We start from the raw sequence: 16,427 nt of genomic DNA, 5'->3' as shown, positions 1-16,427 counted from the left end.
CTTAACTTTCCAATAGCTGAACTTTAAAAAGTTGTGATCAGCTCAGTAGTAGGCTGTTCACCTTGTTGGCAAAGTCCATTAGTTCATTAGAGTTTATTTTCAGGTTGAATGTCAGTTTCTCTTCACTTTTTACTTTCCTTGCCCTATTACCATCGGTAAGGAAACTATTGCTTTCCGAAAAAAAATTAAGGTACCCCAATTTCTAAATTTCTATACGTTTCAAGGTCCCCTGAGTCCAAAAAAGTGGTTATTGGTCTGTATGTGTGTGTGTATGAGTGTATGTGTGTCTGTGTACACGATATCTCATCTCCCAATTAACGGAATGACTTGAAATTTGGAACTTAATGTCCTTACAATATGAGGATCCCACACGAACAATTTCGATCAAATGCAATTCAAGATGGCGGCTAAAATTGAGAAAATGTCAAAACAGGGGATTTTCGCGATTTTCTCCAAAACGGTTCCAACGATTTTGATCAAATTCATACCTTGAATAGTCATTGATAGGCTCTATCAACTGCCACAAGTCCCATATCTGTAAAAATTTCAGTAGCTCCGCCCCATTTATGCAAAGTTTGATTTTAGATTCCCAATTATCAGATTTCAAATACAATTTAAACAAAACATTCTAAGTGGGAAATATTGAGCATGAGAATCTCTACAATTAATGTTCAGTAACATTGTCACCTAAAATTGAAAATAAGCTCGAAATTCGAGAAAATGTGATTATTCAATTGCAAACTGTTGGCAACTGTGGATTCTATTAAGATTCTACCAAATTATTCACTATGAAGTGATAGCAGACCTCGTGTGTCTCCAGCGTTATTGTCCTGTCATCAGCTGGCTCAGATCTTTGAATAGTAGACTTGAGATACGCGTGAACACTAGCGTCAGGTGATCAATTTTCATAACGGCAAGGAAAGTTGTGTGAGTGCGCCACACCAGATTTTTCAACTTTAGTTATCTTGATTTTCAGAGTTCAGAATCAAAACCAAAGGATAGTGAAATTGAAGCTCTACAACAACAATTGGCAGAGGAGAAGAAATTGAGACAAGAGACTGAACGTGAATTACATTTACAGGTAAGTTGATAAGTATCTTTTCTGAGACACTTCAATCATTTCCACTAGGACAAAAACATGTCTCGTTATACTTCACCAACCTTCAACTTCAGCTAAAGACTTTAAATCATTGTAGCTGCAGATGTGCTCAAAATGTGTATTCCTCAATCTCTGAACAAGTTTTTATGGATTATCTTGACAGCTTGAAATTACTGTCTTGCAAACGTGGAACACTGTACCAAGTACAGTGTTTAATCCGGCCTCCTGCGATAAAATTATTTAAAGCCAAGCCAAGACTACTCCCGATTTTATTCAATGTAAAAAAAATAAATAAAATGTTTCCAACATTGATTTATTATATGTTGCCTAATGCTGATAAGGTTGTTTCATATCTTCACATAATTTTAGTTAGTCGGATTCAACGATAGTACATTTTCCTCGAGGAGGTCATTAGTTTTCATTTGAGCAATTATTTTATACTAAATTTTTTGATGCTCGTGTTGAAATAAATATACTCTGCAAAATGATTATAAATATTGCTACAGACATTTAATTAGCAATTCAGTACATTTGATTTCTTATAATCGAATATAAGTTTGATAGACAGTTTGAAAACGTATTAATTTCTATTTCAGATAAGTTTGAAAGCCGAAATGGAAGTTGCTATGAAACTCCTTGAAAAAGATATTCATGAGAAGCAGGATACAATTATCTCATTGAGAAGGCAACTGGACGATATTAAACAGATCAATCTCGAAATGTACACTAAACTTCAGGTAATATTCTCAATCATTAAATATGTCATAATAGAAATTTCAAGGAATTAGAGCATACATCCAATTTAACATATAATTTTCTAGTGTCAACGGTCTAGTGGAATTTTTTACAGTAACTTACTCTTGTGATATCATTCGCTTCTTTTGGAGACTTCAATCCAAAAGAAAAACTTGAAAATGAATTAATAATTTATTCAATTTATCATAATGTGTGAAAAATCTATCAAAAATTAAGTTTTCGCTTATTCAGTTTGACATAACTAGAATATGCTTACTTACATATAACTTGATATACGCGTGGTACATTAGGGAATTAAAACAACATCGGTAACTCAAGTTAAGCATCTAATTACTTGAAAATAGATCACAAATTAATATATTGCTTCCTTCGAAATAATAAGGAATATATTGAACAAGTAATATATTGAAATTGGAATTGAGGAATTTTTAGAAGCTAACACTCAATGATCACTAATCAGGTAGTAAACAGGTAGTAAGTAAAATAATAAAATAATTCTATTGAGACTTGAAAAAGTACTGCAAATGATTTAACACTTTCAATAAGTATGGTTCTACTAAAAAACAGTCCGCCATGGAAACATTACAAACTTTATAATATTCTTCCCAAAAAGAGTAACAGATTGAACATGAAATTTATTTACCATATGCAAATCTATTTAAATAGTGTTGAACCTTTGATTGATTTCAAATTCAGACTAAAATTTAACTGTTAATATGATTATCGGTCAGGAATGTGAAGAGGATTTGACACAGAAAGCTGAGATGGTGAGCAGGCTTCAGGCGAAGACTAGCCAAATTGGATTGCTTCTCAACAACCTTCAGAAAAGTCAAACCTTGAATGACACCTTTAACTTCACTTCACCTACATCATCACATCCTAATTTCAAATCTCCAACCTCTTCTAACTCTGCCAGCTCAAAAAAGAAATGATTAATCGTACTTAAATAGATTTATCTGATTATTACCAATATTCTGCTAGAGAGCCATTAGTATTACATTCAAATTCAATCTCTAAGTTTTTTTATCATTTGAATAATTGTTTCAAATAATATCAATCTAGTCCTGAAGTTGGAATTACTAACTAAATTGTACCAACCTAACTACTACTCTTATCTTATAGGAGCGTTAAACTCGATTCTAGTGACTTCTAGAGTTTAAGGAAAAGTACTTATTATTGGAAATTCATGATTATTTACCACATTACATTACAATAATGTAATTCGACAGGCTTTAGTTATTTCTAATATATTTTTATCTTTCGGTGCCACACAAATTATATCTTGTAAAACCTTTATTTCTGGCCTTTTGGTCGACAAAGAAATGATTACTATAAAGTATTCATTTTTATTTCATTGTTCTACATCTTTGAAAAACAAATGATTTATGAATTTTAATTTCAATAATTGATGAATTCACTATTACTTAACTTTGTTGATTACTTGAACGATTAATAAATTATTGTTGAAAATATTGTTATAGCCTAAACTTTGTTATAATTACTCAAATTTTATTAGACATCTTTTTCAATCTTTATAACTTGTTTTGATTTCTATGGTTTGAAGAGAATCCTTCTTCCACTTATTTTCTTGATTGAATATTTCTGCTCTACAATGATAGTAACTGACTGGTTCCAGGAATGTGAAAGTTCATTGAAGCAAAAAACAGAGCTTATAACAAAACTGGAAGATAAAGCATTTGCTATGACTGATACCTTGCAAAAGCTGGATGAAAAGTATGTACCAATATAGCTTCCTTTTCATTTCATTGTTTTTCTCTTGGTTTATCATATCTCTGTTTAGTTTAACAAAACAATATTTCAATATTGTTAGAAGACAAAATACTAACACTCGTACATTCATGGTTCAAAAATTGATAATGCTCTATAAAGATCTAATCTCGATAAAGTGCTTAATTCCTGATATGACTACTTATATGATACATTTCATTACTAAAATTTCTAACAGCATGATTTTGGTGATGGGAATTATTTTTTAATAATATCTTATTGGTTTTGATTAGTGTATTTTTTGCCCTAAAATATCATGATGTAGATTGCTGAGTAGACATTTGGAGAATAGAGGACTATAAGTTTTGTTACCAGGTGATACTAGATTCTTACTTTATCAACTTTAAATCAATTATTTTATGACATTAATCAATTATAACATTTTTTGGGAAATTCACTCGAACTATTTCTTCTTAGTATTAGAACTTCGAAATATTCACCGTTAATCGGGTTATTCCCACAAATGTAGTCTTTCAACGTATCAAGATCTATAAGAATATTAAACTACCAATATCATACAAGTAAGTAAATAAGTTACTCCAGCTCCAATGGTTTTCTCTGTTCTATCATAATGAAAATATTTCGAGAAAGTCTAAAACCTTGTAATAGTTTTAGATCTCAAAAGCTTGAATTACATAATATGTGTAGCAAAACAAAATACATTTTCAGCTGAGGACTATATTTGGTGTATATCATGTGTACTGTGAACTATCCTGTTGAATATGCAAAATTAGATTTAGAACGATCTACAGCACAAGTGCATTAGTTGATATAATATATTGATTCATTCATATTTGATAAAATACTTATCATTGATTCATAGTTGATAGAATATTTGTTTGAAACTAGTGGAGGATGTGGCAAAACTTCACCACAGGCAGCCATAAATTCCACTGTTTGTGAAATTAAATAGTTTATCTAGAAAACATTCATGTGAAATGCTTTTGTAATATATTTTTTCTACATCCTAGTCTGTAAATAATTGACTGATGAGCGGTATAACGCTGGCAAGAATTGTATTCTATGAAAATATTAATTTTCGATGATCGCTTATTAATTTCTGCTGCTTTATAAAGTTGAAATAAAACACTCTTTTCAATATTCGAGTTTCATTGCATTAAATCCAATATTCTCATCTTGACTTTTCCTAATTTCTGTCAGTTATAATTTTTATTTCATTTTTATTTTCAAATTTTTATTTTTTCTGGTTCACCTGCTTCAAGATTTGCCACTCCTCTCCTAATTATTTTTTGTTAATGTCTCTGTTAGTTCGATTTTTTCCATGTTATGAGTTTATATTGTTGAACATCGATCATTCATCAAGGATTCGAGCAGTCTATAACTAATGTGATAGGAACAGTTACCGTATCGAATTTTATCAGTTCCTTTCGACAATCTAAAATCTAATCAAAAACTTTTCAATACAAATATTCACTCACTATGTATGGGTTGAATGTTCATTCTGGGAGCTCATCCATCACTTTAAATTCAGAAATAAATTTATACATATCAACGTTCGAAGTTATGTTACAACATGATTTATAAAATCATGGAAATGATTTGGAAAAAAGGAAATGAAATAGCGAAAATGGAAAAGAGTAAGAATAATTAGTAAAACGTCTAGAAGAACATTGAAACGTCTGACTGATTGTCTTTAGTGTATTTTTTAAAATGTATTCATCGCCAGTACGGCTTGTCAACACGTTTTAAAATTATAAAAAGACGTTCGTTTATCTCTCAGTCTCATTCATTAACAAAGAAGCCTTGAATTTTTACAAATGAAAATTAACGAAAATCTTCGACATTTTTAGCAGTAAGATATATTCTCATGCTGATGATTTGGGCTATCCAATTGCAACATTTTGGAATAAATTACATGTACAGTAACATTTACTTTTGAATTTATAAGGTCAAAAGATCAATTTGTTATGGCCAGTGACTAACTGAAAACGTTTTGGAGAACCTCTCTAGGTTTTTCGTCATTTTCATTGTTTTTGTCTCTACTTGATTGGCGTAGCTGATAATTGAAAGCTGCATTGACTAGAACAATTGATCTCCATAGAAATCGTTTCATCAAGAACGTTTTAAATTGTCGTGTTCGTTTCCGGGGTTGAAGTCGTATTTCTCATAGTCCAATACAGACATGATAACCAATTTCAATATTGATTTGTGGTGATTCAATTGAAAATCAAGATTTACAAAAATGATCTATTATTTCAAAAAGAATAATTTTCTATCAAGAAATTTTATATTACATTTTACTTGGACACATGGACTACGAAAGGATAATCACATTCCATGATTTTTTAATTCAATAAATTGATTGGTGAGAACTATTTTCACATGTCAAATTTGGTATTAGTAAATTTCGTAAGTTATCTTATGTGAAGCTTCTCCTATCTTATTTCACGTAACCGTATGTTCCCCTAAACTTGTAAAGGTTAAAGTGGACTCCAAACTTTTCTATTCTAAAAAAGTATTTCCTTAAAAACACTTTTATCTAATATAGTCTAAAATAAAATAGCTTGAACACATTACGGAAAAGTTTGGCCAAATCTAAAAGGTTTGACTTTGTTCGTTAATGTTTTAGGTAATATTTTATGCAGAAATGTTCAATATCAAACATTTACTAGGAGGAAATATAAAAACTTTGGAGAAATAGGTCACTCAACCATAGTATGACCTTTCAAAGAATGTAGTTATCAGTAATTAAAGTTGTTTATAGAACTTTGAATTGTAGTCTTTATTATAAAATGTACCTCTAAAGAGGCCTCGCTCTATAATTACGTATCTGTATGTTTAATACCTGTACTTTCTTCCCCAATCATAATTTTTCTCCTGTTCAATAATAACCTCATTTTTGTATTCATTACTTCAAGGCAAAAAGAACTGGATATGTTGAGACAAGCTTTGAACAAAGTAACATCTGACGTTGAAGAGAAGAAAGTTAATCTAGAAACTGAATTGAAAATTGAAAAACAGAGAACTCATTCGTTGCAGTCTTCCATGGTTGATGAAAGAGAACGAATTTCGTGTCTCCAACAAGAAGTCAAGCAACTTCAAGCCGTTGCTTCTGTAAGTGTATTCGAACTTGAAACATCTCGACTCCCCTTCCAACTACGATTCCAATGTGAAGCAAATATTGAAAACGTAACTTATAGCCAACAATCTTCCAATACATTGATTCCAATCTCTATTGAATATTCTCACAGAATTATATGCCAAAAATAGTTATATTTTCAATCTTCAATTTTTAAAAATCAGTTATTAAATTTTATTCATCTATTGAAAAAAATACAAATTATACAATGATAAGGAAATGTTTCATGTGTATCTTGAACACTTTAGTGAGGTCCATGTTATAGTGGCAGTGCAGAAAGGTAGGCAGGAGAACATCGTCGTATATTTATAATGTAGTATTAACTGTTTATTCTCGTAAAAAATGTTCAATTATATCTTACTCGTTGAGAATATATATTTTAAATGAATTTTCATAATTTAGATTCAATATATCGTTAATTAATTGAATTTTTACATTGTTAAAAAACGATCTGACAACGTTGCGGAGTTAGAAAAGGATAGCGCTATCTGCTTTGTCAAATAATAGAAAAGGATAGCAACACCAATTTTAATCAAATACTGTCATTATAACGTGGACCTCACTATACATACATCCAATCGTTACCTAATCTTAGAATATACTCAAGTGATTCTTATAAATATTAAACACCAGGGATTAAATTTTGGGTTAGTTCAAAAATTATAGTTTATAAAATTAGTTTAGTTTAAAATTATAGTTTTTGTTCTTACTATTCTGATTCAAGAATGAATTCACCCTCACAAACTTTTTAGTGAATAATCTGACTTTGAAGCAAAATTTTAACAATACAAAGAAAAGTTGAATTTCATTCTAAAAAACTTGTTCCATAAAGTGTCTCTACCGCATATGAGTATATTAAATTTATTTTTGGTACATTTTATTCATTTTTTATCTAGTTTAATCTATATGTCGAAGTATCGCAGTTGAGAATTATTTGATACAAAAGGTCAAATATCAAACCTATTCCTACTACTCCATAAATGAATGCTTTTTAAAGAAAGGATGTATGCTTCATATCATATAATCTTCAATTCCACATATCTAATTTTTAAATCGTAAGATTGAATCTTTGTTAAGATTTAAATAGTTTCTCTCATTACATCAACGCTCATCACACTCCAATCTTTGCAGAAATACGTGACCTTACAAGAGAACTACTACAAACTGGAAGAAGAGTGTAAGGAGCAAGAACTGACTCTACAAGAACTGGGAATCCAGTTGAGCAAAAGCAAACTGCAGGTGTCTGATCTGCAGGAAGAGGCGAGTGTGATCAGGTCGAAGCCAGATAGTGCTCTGTGGGCTTCAGACAAAGAGGCAGCTAACTGCAAAACTTGCAATAAGGAGTTCAATATCACTAGAAGAAGAGTGAGTTTTTCTATTATTATTATTTCATGTTTATTTATTAAAATTGTCTCTCTTGAACTTGACTATCGAACAATGCACGATGGATCCCATAGAATTAGATCGTTTTTTATTATAATTATTATATGACATGAACAAAGTTTTCTAATATTCAGTTTTGCCAATTCAGCTAGTAAACATACTATTTTCCTTTTATATTAAGCAATAAACTCTTGTGTAATCTGAGAAAATAATAAATTAGTAGTTTTTTTATAGTTTTTGTTGAAAGTAGTCTTTTTGTCGATTTATCAATGCTTTCTTACCATCTTCAATTGAAAGAATAACATGAATTAAAAGTGTTTTATTTGACATGAACTGTCGATTAGTGTTTGTGGAGTTGTAATAATTACACATTGGAGTATTAAAGGAAGGACCTCTTTAGGATAGTAAAGCAATATTTCAGCTATCAACTCTCATATTCTTCTGACGCACTTTTCTCTGCGAACAATCCTTTGTTTTAATTCCCCTACATTTATTGACCGAGCGAAGTGAGGTCTAAGATTCAAGTCGACGCTTTTGCATTTCTCTTTATGTTTAAGGGCGAGTTTAACCAAATTCACGTTAACGCTTCGCTTAGTAATCTCCAATTAACACTAACTGATGTTAATTTTTTCGTTAATTTTTTAACGAAAAATTAAGAAATTTGATTTCACCAACGAAAACTGAAGTTACGTTACGAAACGACAGATTAGAGTGGATCAGGGTGGCAGTGCGCCGCCATGACCCTTGTTTCACATTGTTAACAAGTTTTGTTTACCAAATAGAGTGGAGATTAGCCTACAAATTTTAGTAATTAATAATAATAATAATTTTAGTGCAGTTTTCTTAGTTGTATGATTTATTAAATTTAATTTAGGTTGTAGTGCTTTAATAAATATTCTATGGATTGTTTTTTTTTTTTGTAGATAAGTAAAATTTCAAATTACACAGGATGTCTTCTAGCCATTCTGTCAATGTTGTGTTGCCTAAAGCTATCAAAAGAAGAAGGGACCCAACATTCATGAAAAGTGAAACAACGCATCTTGTCAATCTTATTGAAAAATAATTCGATTTTGTTCAAAATATTAAAATCATCAACCCTTTTTCTTATCCATCTAGGTCGGCGAACAACATAATCATCATCACTGTCACTCTCAAATACCAATTCGTATGCTCTTCTAGCATTATTTGGCCTTTCCATATTGAAACAACAAATTAATCTAATAAAAATAATCGTAAAAATCGCGAATAAATACATGACAGTAAACAGAACAACGCCATTTTTTTCTCAACGACAGATTACAGATTTCAACTGACCAAATTTCGCCAGTTAACTTTATAACGGCTCATTAGCTCTAACAGCGTGTGGTGAAATCCGATTTTGTCAGTTAAGGGCTAATTGGAGTTTACGCTTCCTCTAACGACACGTTTAGTTCCTGATGAAACCCGGCCTAAATGTTCATATGTTGCGCATTTACAGCGAAACGCAACAATAGATTTTCATGAAATTTGACAGGTATGTTCCTTTTTGAATTTCGCGTCGACGTATACATAAGGTTTTTTTTATTTTTGCTTTTTAAGGATAATACAAAAGAAAAAGCAGTTTCCTTTGAACACCAATATTACCGTAAAAATCAGACTATAGAATTATTCATCATAAATCAGCTGTCTAGTGGACTATAATACTACCCGTTCAAAAACATCGAACATCTTGAAAATGTATCTTTCCATCAACGTTAGTTGTCTACTAACTTTGTCTTCCCATAAGCTGAGGCCATGATTCTAGTTTGGAGTTATTGATAGAAAACATTTTTTTTACATTTTTTTTTTTAATCTGATGATGATTATAATTGCAACAAATATTATTGAAAGAAATTGTTTTCTAAAATTATGAAGAGTGAGAAATGAAGTTTGTAGGAGATCAGCATTATGGTAGATTATTCTTTTAATTTCAACACACCGATTTTTCGCCAACACGACAACACAGAATGTTCTCTGATGGGTTGATTGGATTGGTGTATCGATGGCAGACAGACCTGATAACAGCGCTCACACTCACATTCCGGGACGACACGTCACGGTACGATAGGACAGAAAGTTCTATGTTTGTTTAGGATTTTTTCTAGACATAAATTATTTATTAATTTTTGAGAAAACATAACAACAGGTCAATGTAACTTACTGAGCGCGAGGTCTACTGTTCGCAGAACTACTAATATCAATAAATCGATAAATCTGTCTTCAAATTTAACATACTCACCTGTTCGAATAATCGAAGTTGACAATGTAAGAATATGACTTCTTATTTTTTTGGTGAGGGCTACTCTTATTCATCAGGAAATAAATAAAAACAAGTACCCATTATTAAACACTTATTCATTAACATAATTATCAACTATTTATTAACTTATTATTAACATAAATGTCATTTCCATTAACTCTCTTGTAAATGGCATTAATATGTTGAAACATGTTGTGAATAGAAGTTTTTAACAAAGGATACTTGTATTTTTTATTTTTTCATGAATATTACTTGCTATGAAGATGATATATAATATTATTCTAGTTTTACGCTCTTATATTGAAACTGAATCTCTGATATTATGTTCTTTTATGGAGAAACAAACATGCTTGTTGCTGCAATGTAATAGGAAATATGGTATGCCATGCCATGCGTTCCATCACCAGAATAGACTACGGTAGTCGGTATGATCTGGAGAATTTCCGCATTCACAGTAGGAGCGTCCTAAGATAACATGTTAGTTAACATTACTATTAGAACATTTCATGTAATGGGAAAGGGCTTGTCCTCAATGTACACCCTTCCAAGTAATATTCTTCCTACAAGATAAATCATAAATCTCTTTTTGTTATTTTCAAATCAAACCATTTCAAATTTTTCCTCGCCATAATAAAAATAAAAAAAATATAATCAAAATAATAATCCTTAATACAAAGTTGAACAAAAACTTCAATCAATCCTTGTAAAAATACTCGAAAAGTAACTTTATCAATCAAAATAACACATTTGGCGCTGCCTGCAAAACCGAAGTTTGAGTGCTGACAGCGATTATCGATATCAATTTTCAATATAAAAATTTCAATACAGAAATAAATAAATGGACAAGAATGAATATACATCTGAATGAAAATATAAATAAACATAATATAAATAAAAAGGTAATTTAAACGTGTAATTTGAAGCATTAAAATTTAACATTATTAGTTTTAGAAGCATTATTATTGAATCTTAAGTAGAAGTAATTGCTTGTTTGCAGCACCATTGTCGAAATTGCGGGGAAATATTCTGCAACGCGTGTTCGGATAACACGATGTCGCTGGCAGCTGCAGCTAAGCCGGTCAGGGTCTGCGACGAATGCCACGAACAACTAGTTGCCAGATTCTCAATTGTCCAATAGTCCACATGCATCCACTCATGCAATACAACAATGCGCTTACTAATATTGGAAGGCACCAACTGAACCATGGTGCAGTGCAGCTTTACTGTAGGTAGAAAGTCGTTCTGTTTTTCATCAATTGACAGTAATTGTCAATTATTTATGTATCAATTATCTGGTGCTTAATTACTCCAATATTACTATAGTATTTTTTACTTATGAGGCATTTGATTTAGTTCCAGGCTGGGCTGCTCGTTTGTCCAGATTTCATTGATCTGGACAAATCAAATGATCTAGATCAATGAATCATTGATCTGGACTAGCTTAGTAAGCCTTACTGATGAAATATTATTATTGTCGTCTATGTAGTCTGCTCTTTAGATGGAGACATTTATTCTAAGAGGCAAGTAGTCACTTTAAATCTAAAAAGGCCAATGTTTTTATAAGATCCACAGGCTGTAAATATTTAGAATATGATAACTTAGTGTAGTTTCATTTTTTGGAATTGCTAACTCAGGTGTTAAAGCATTTAGTTTCTGTGCGCTCAATCAAAAAAGAAGATGTTTTCCCTCCTTTTATCACAAGTTACTGTGTCAAATAGCTTCATACATTAGGTAACTCCTATTATTCAAATATTTTATTGGTATTACTATTCTCATATATTTAGGATATGATACATTCCAGAATATCTTAGATCTATTTGAAACAGTGAAATATTAACTTTTAATATCCAAAATAAGACTATTTCATCTTGATTTGATAGAATATTTTTTTGAATTTGGCATTTTTAATTCTGTTCTAAATCAGTCCTAATTGAATACATCACACTAAATTATATTTTATGGAGCTCAATTTATAAAATATTATTTTCATTACTGAAATGTCCTAGGTGCCTTCCATGCCATGTTTGTGATTGTATTTTGTATTTATTCATTATTTATAGAAACTTGACGAATTTAAATTTTTATCAAAACCAGATCCTATATTTTCATAAATGCTGCTATATTAGTCAATTTATTCAAAACAAAGTGAAAATATTTACTGTTTGTGTATAATAGTATTTATAAGATTGTTGAAATTATATTGTATATGATATTGTTCAAGCTGTTCTTATTTATATGTCCTGATAAGTAGACTTTTTCAACTTTAAAAGGATATCATTTAAAACTAATATGGTGGTAGATTTTTGAAACTTATTACAAAATATCATTTTTTATTCTAAAGGAATCAGTTATCTATTCATCAAAATATCTTGCTCAGTTGCTTTCATTCAACATATAATGTAGCATTCATTTGGCAGAGAAATACTATATCAACTTCAAAAAAGCATATTGTTTCAAACTAATAAGATGGTAGAGTTTTGAAACCTATTACAAAATATTATTTTTTATTTTAAACAAATCAGTTATCTATTCGTCAGAATATCTTGCTCAGTTGCTTTCATTCAACAGATAATGTAGCATTCATTTGCTAGAGAAAGAGCTAAGATATCTCTGTTATTTACAATATTCGGAACCTTTGGTGTGAATGACAGAGAATTATGTAAAAAAAATAGTAAAAATCTGGTGTGGTACACTCACACAACTTTCCTTGCTCATTGAACTAACTATAAGCCTCATTCTTAAACGAGAATGATTTAGGGGAATAACATAATGACGATTGGCGGCAACATATTTGAAACTACGATCAGACTTCTGTATATGTGTATAGTTGTTTTCAGAGTACTTTTTCCTTTGTGTAAATTGTGAAATTCGATATTTTTTAAAAGTCGTCAAAACAGCTGTTCTACAGAGGAAATATCTCGATGTGTTCTTTTTATGAACTGCTCTACCTACCTACCTCATGCACGAGAAAGAGGCTACAAAGTCCATTTCTCAAGGATGGGGTGGACCCCTCATTAGTTTCTCAGAAAGGAGACTCATTCCAGTTAATAAAGCCGATAAATAACTATACAGGGTATGAATTTGAAAAAAATCGGTCAAGTCATTTTTGAGAAAATCGTGAAACACATGTTTTTTAGTGATTATCCGCCATTTTTCTCAATAATATTACGGAGCTCCTGAAATTTTCCCAGAAATGAGACTCATGTCAGTTGATAGGGCTAATAAATAGCTATCCATGGTATAAATTTGAAGAAAATCGTTAGAGCCGTTTCCGAGAAAACTGTGAAAAACATGGCTTTTTAGTGATTATCCGCCATTTTTCTCAATAATATTACGGAGCTCCTGAAATTTTCCCAGAAATGAGACTCATGTCAGTTGATAGGGCTTATAAATAACTATCCATGGTATAAATTTGAAGAAAATCGTTGGAGCCGTTTTCGAGAAAACCGTGAAAAACATGGTTTTTTAGTGATTATCCGTCATTTTTCTCAATAATATTACGGAGCTCCTGAAATTTCCCCAGAAATGAGACTCATGTCAGTTGATAGGGCTTATAAATAGCTATCCATGGTATAAATTTGAAGAAAATCGTTAGAGCCATTTTCGAGAAAAACGTGAAAAACATGGTTTTTTAGTAATTATCCGCCATTTTTTCCGCCATCATAGATTGAATTTTATTGAATTTCTTATTGTCGGGTCCTCATGGTATAAGGACCTTAAGTTTAAAATTTCAAGTCAATCGGTTAATTAGGAATGGAGTTATCGTGTTCACAGACATACACACACACACACACACACACACACACACACACACACACACACACACACACACACACACACACACACACACACACACACATACACGCACACAGACCAATACCCAAAAATCATGTTTTTGGACTCAGGGGACCTTGAAACGTATAGAAAACTTGAAATTGGGGTACCTTAATTTTTTTTGGAAAGCAATACTTTCCTTACCTATGGTAATAGGGCAAGGAAAGTAAAAACAAACAATATTTTCAACTCGTTTATTCTCATCATAACATAATACATTTCATCTACGTGATCATAGTTTTTCCAATAGAGTTTAATAAAAATCTTGTGTGGCGCACTCACACAACTTTCCTTGCCGTTATGAGAATTGATCACCTGACGCTAGTGTTCACGCGCATCTCAAGTCTACTTATAAACAAAGATCTGAGTCAGCTGGTGATAGGACAATAACGCTGGAGACATACGAGGTCTGCTATCTCTTCATAGTGAATCATTTAATAGAATCAACAGTTTGCAATAGGATAATCACATTTTCTCGAATTTCGTGCTTATTTTCAATTTAAGGTGAAAATGTTACTGAACATTAATTGTAGAGATTTTCATGCTCGAAATTTTTTGTTTAAATTGTATCTGAAGCCTGATAATTGGGAATCTAAAATCAAACTTTGCATAGATGGGGCGGTGCTCCTGAAATTTTTACAGATGGGACTTGTGACAGTTGGTAGAGCTTATCAATGACTATTTTAGGTATGAATTTAATCAAAATCGTTGGAGCCGTTTTCGAGAAAATCGCGAAAAACCCTGTTTTTGACAACATTTTAGTCGCCATCTTGAATTGCATTTGATCGAAATTGTTCGTGTCGGATCCTTATAGTGTGAGGACCTTAAGTTCCAAATTTCAAGTCATTCTGTTAATTGGGAGATGAGATATCGTGCACACACACACACACACACACACACACACACACAGACCAATACCCAAAAACCACTTTTTTGGACTCAGGGGACCTTGAAACGTATAGAAATTTGGGTACCTTAATTTTTTTCGGAAAGCAATACTTTCCTTACCTATGGTAATAGGGCAAGGAAAGTAAAAAGAATATGTTCATGTTATTTATGACAAACTGTTTTTTTTTTTAATCTCACTGTGCAACCTCGCATTACTACATTATTTGTTGCAGTGCATTAATAAAGTAAAATAATAAATTCTAATAATTTACATTTGTGAATTAATGACAATGATTCACGTGAACTACTACTATTCAGAAACGTTTTTGGTTTCTGATTTGACCAGGATTTATCAGTCGTGCTTTCTTGTGTGCTTTCTTGTTCATAGTTAATTCTCGAACGAATATCTTTCGATTCGGAGCAGGTAATACTTTGTTATCGAAATTCATAATGAGGCAACTGAATTTGATCGCCCAATACACCACTTCCACTATGCTGAGGAGACTGAATCCCAAGAATAGTCCTGCGATTCCACCGAATGATACTGTTGACAGAAACTTTATATTACAATGTTATCTCATGAAAAAGTCTACCGTAAAACCAGTGTAATATGTAGAGAAGCTACTTCTCATTATAGAAACTTCAATACCATACTATGCTCAATATATTCTATTATTGTACTATATTACTAGTAGGCCTACTATAGTAATATTAATACTAGTACTATACTATTCAATATAACCGTCGTTAAATGACGTTAGCCATTGCAAGCAATCGGCCAAATACGATGACGTCATTTGACTGCTATAGATTTAATAGACGCACGTAGAAAACTGGCCTTAATTTCCTGTCACTCGATGTATGTTTTTCTCTTAGCTGGCACTGTTCTTATTCTCCGGTCATGTAGAGAAGATAGTATAAATGTTCTTCAGTGCAGCCTGCTTCGTTGAAAGATTCCTAAGTCAATGTCATTTCAGCAATCGATGGAATAGCAAGGATTTTTCTGGCCAAAAATCATTACTTTTCTCTAGTTTATCATGGCTTTAATAATGTGTCATAAGTGACTCATTCACTCAATAGAAACCATCCTAACAAAAACAGATAACAATTTACGGTAAATGAAATCCCATTATAAGTTGGAAATTTACTTTCAACTAATTATTTTCAAGAGTTCTACTAACTCTCAAAGTAACATTGTATAATAACGGATTTTTCACGGACAATACCGGACACTACCCAAAATTTGAGAAGATAGTAGTAATACACAGTTTTTACTTGAGTTCCCCAAAATTCTATGTTGA

General features: G+C 31.5%; 1 protein-coding gene across 3 annotated transcripts in view; it reads left to right on the top strand.

The window, feature by feature from the left end:
- The window catches only part of LOC111059906 (protein RUFY3), a 43,352-nt gene extending 30,733 nt beyond the window's left edge, over nt 1-12,619 (top strand). For all 3 annotated transcript variants that reach the window (XM_039420918.1, XM_039420902.1, XM_039420909.1), the window contains 6 exons: nt 977-1,081; nt 1,696-1,836; nt 3,492-3,589; nt 6,523-6,718; nt 7,875-8,108; nt 11,402-12,619. In XM_039420918.1, coding sequence (XP_039276852.1) covers nt 977-1,081; nt 1,696-1,836; nt 3,492-3,589; nt 6,523-6,718; nt 7,875-8,108; nt 11,402-11,542 — 915 coding nt within the window. In that variant the 3' untranslated portion in view covers nt 11,543-12,619. The remainder of the gene's footprint in view (nt 1-976; nt 1,082-1,695; nt 1,837-3,491; nt 3,590-6,522; nt 6,719-7,874; nt 8,109-11,401) is intronic.
- Nucleotides 12,620-16,427: the final 3,808 nt, after the last annotated feature.

The sequence above is a fragment of the Nilaparvata lugens genome, chromosome 1 (assembly GCF_014356525.2).
Source record: "Nilaparvata lugens isolate BPH chromosome 1, ASM1435652v1, whole genome shotgun sequence".
NCBI classification, from domain to species: Eukaryota; Metazoa; Arthropoda; class Insecta; order Hemiptera; family Delphacidae; genus Nilaparvata; species Nilaparvata lugens.
Note: the sequence above shows the minus strand (reverse complement) of the source record. Positions and strands in the feature narration are given on the sequence as shown.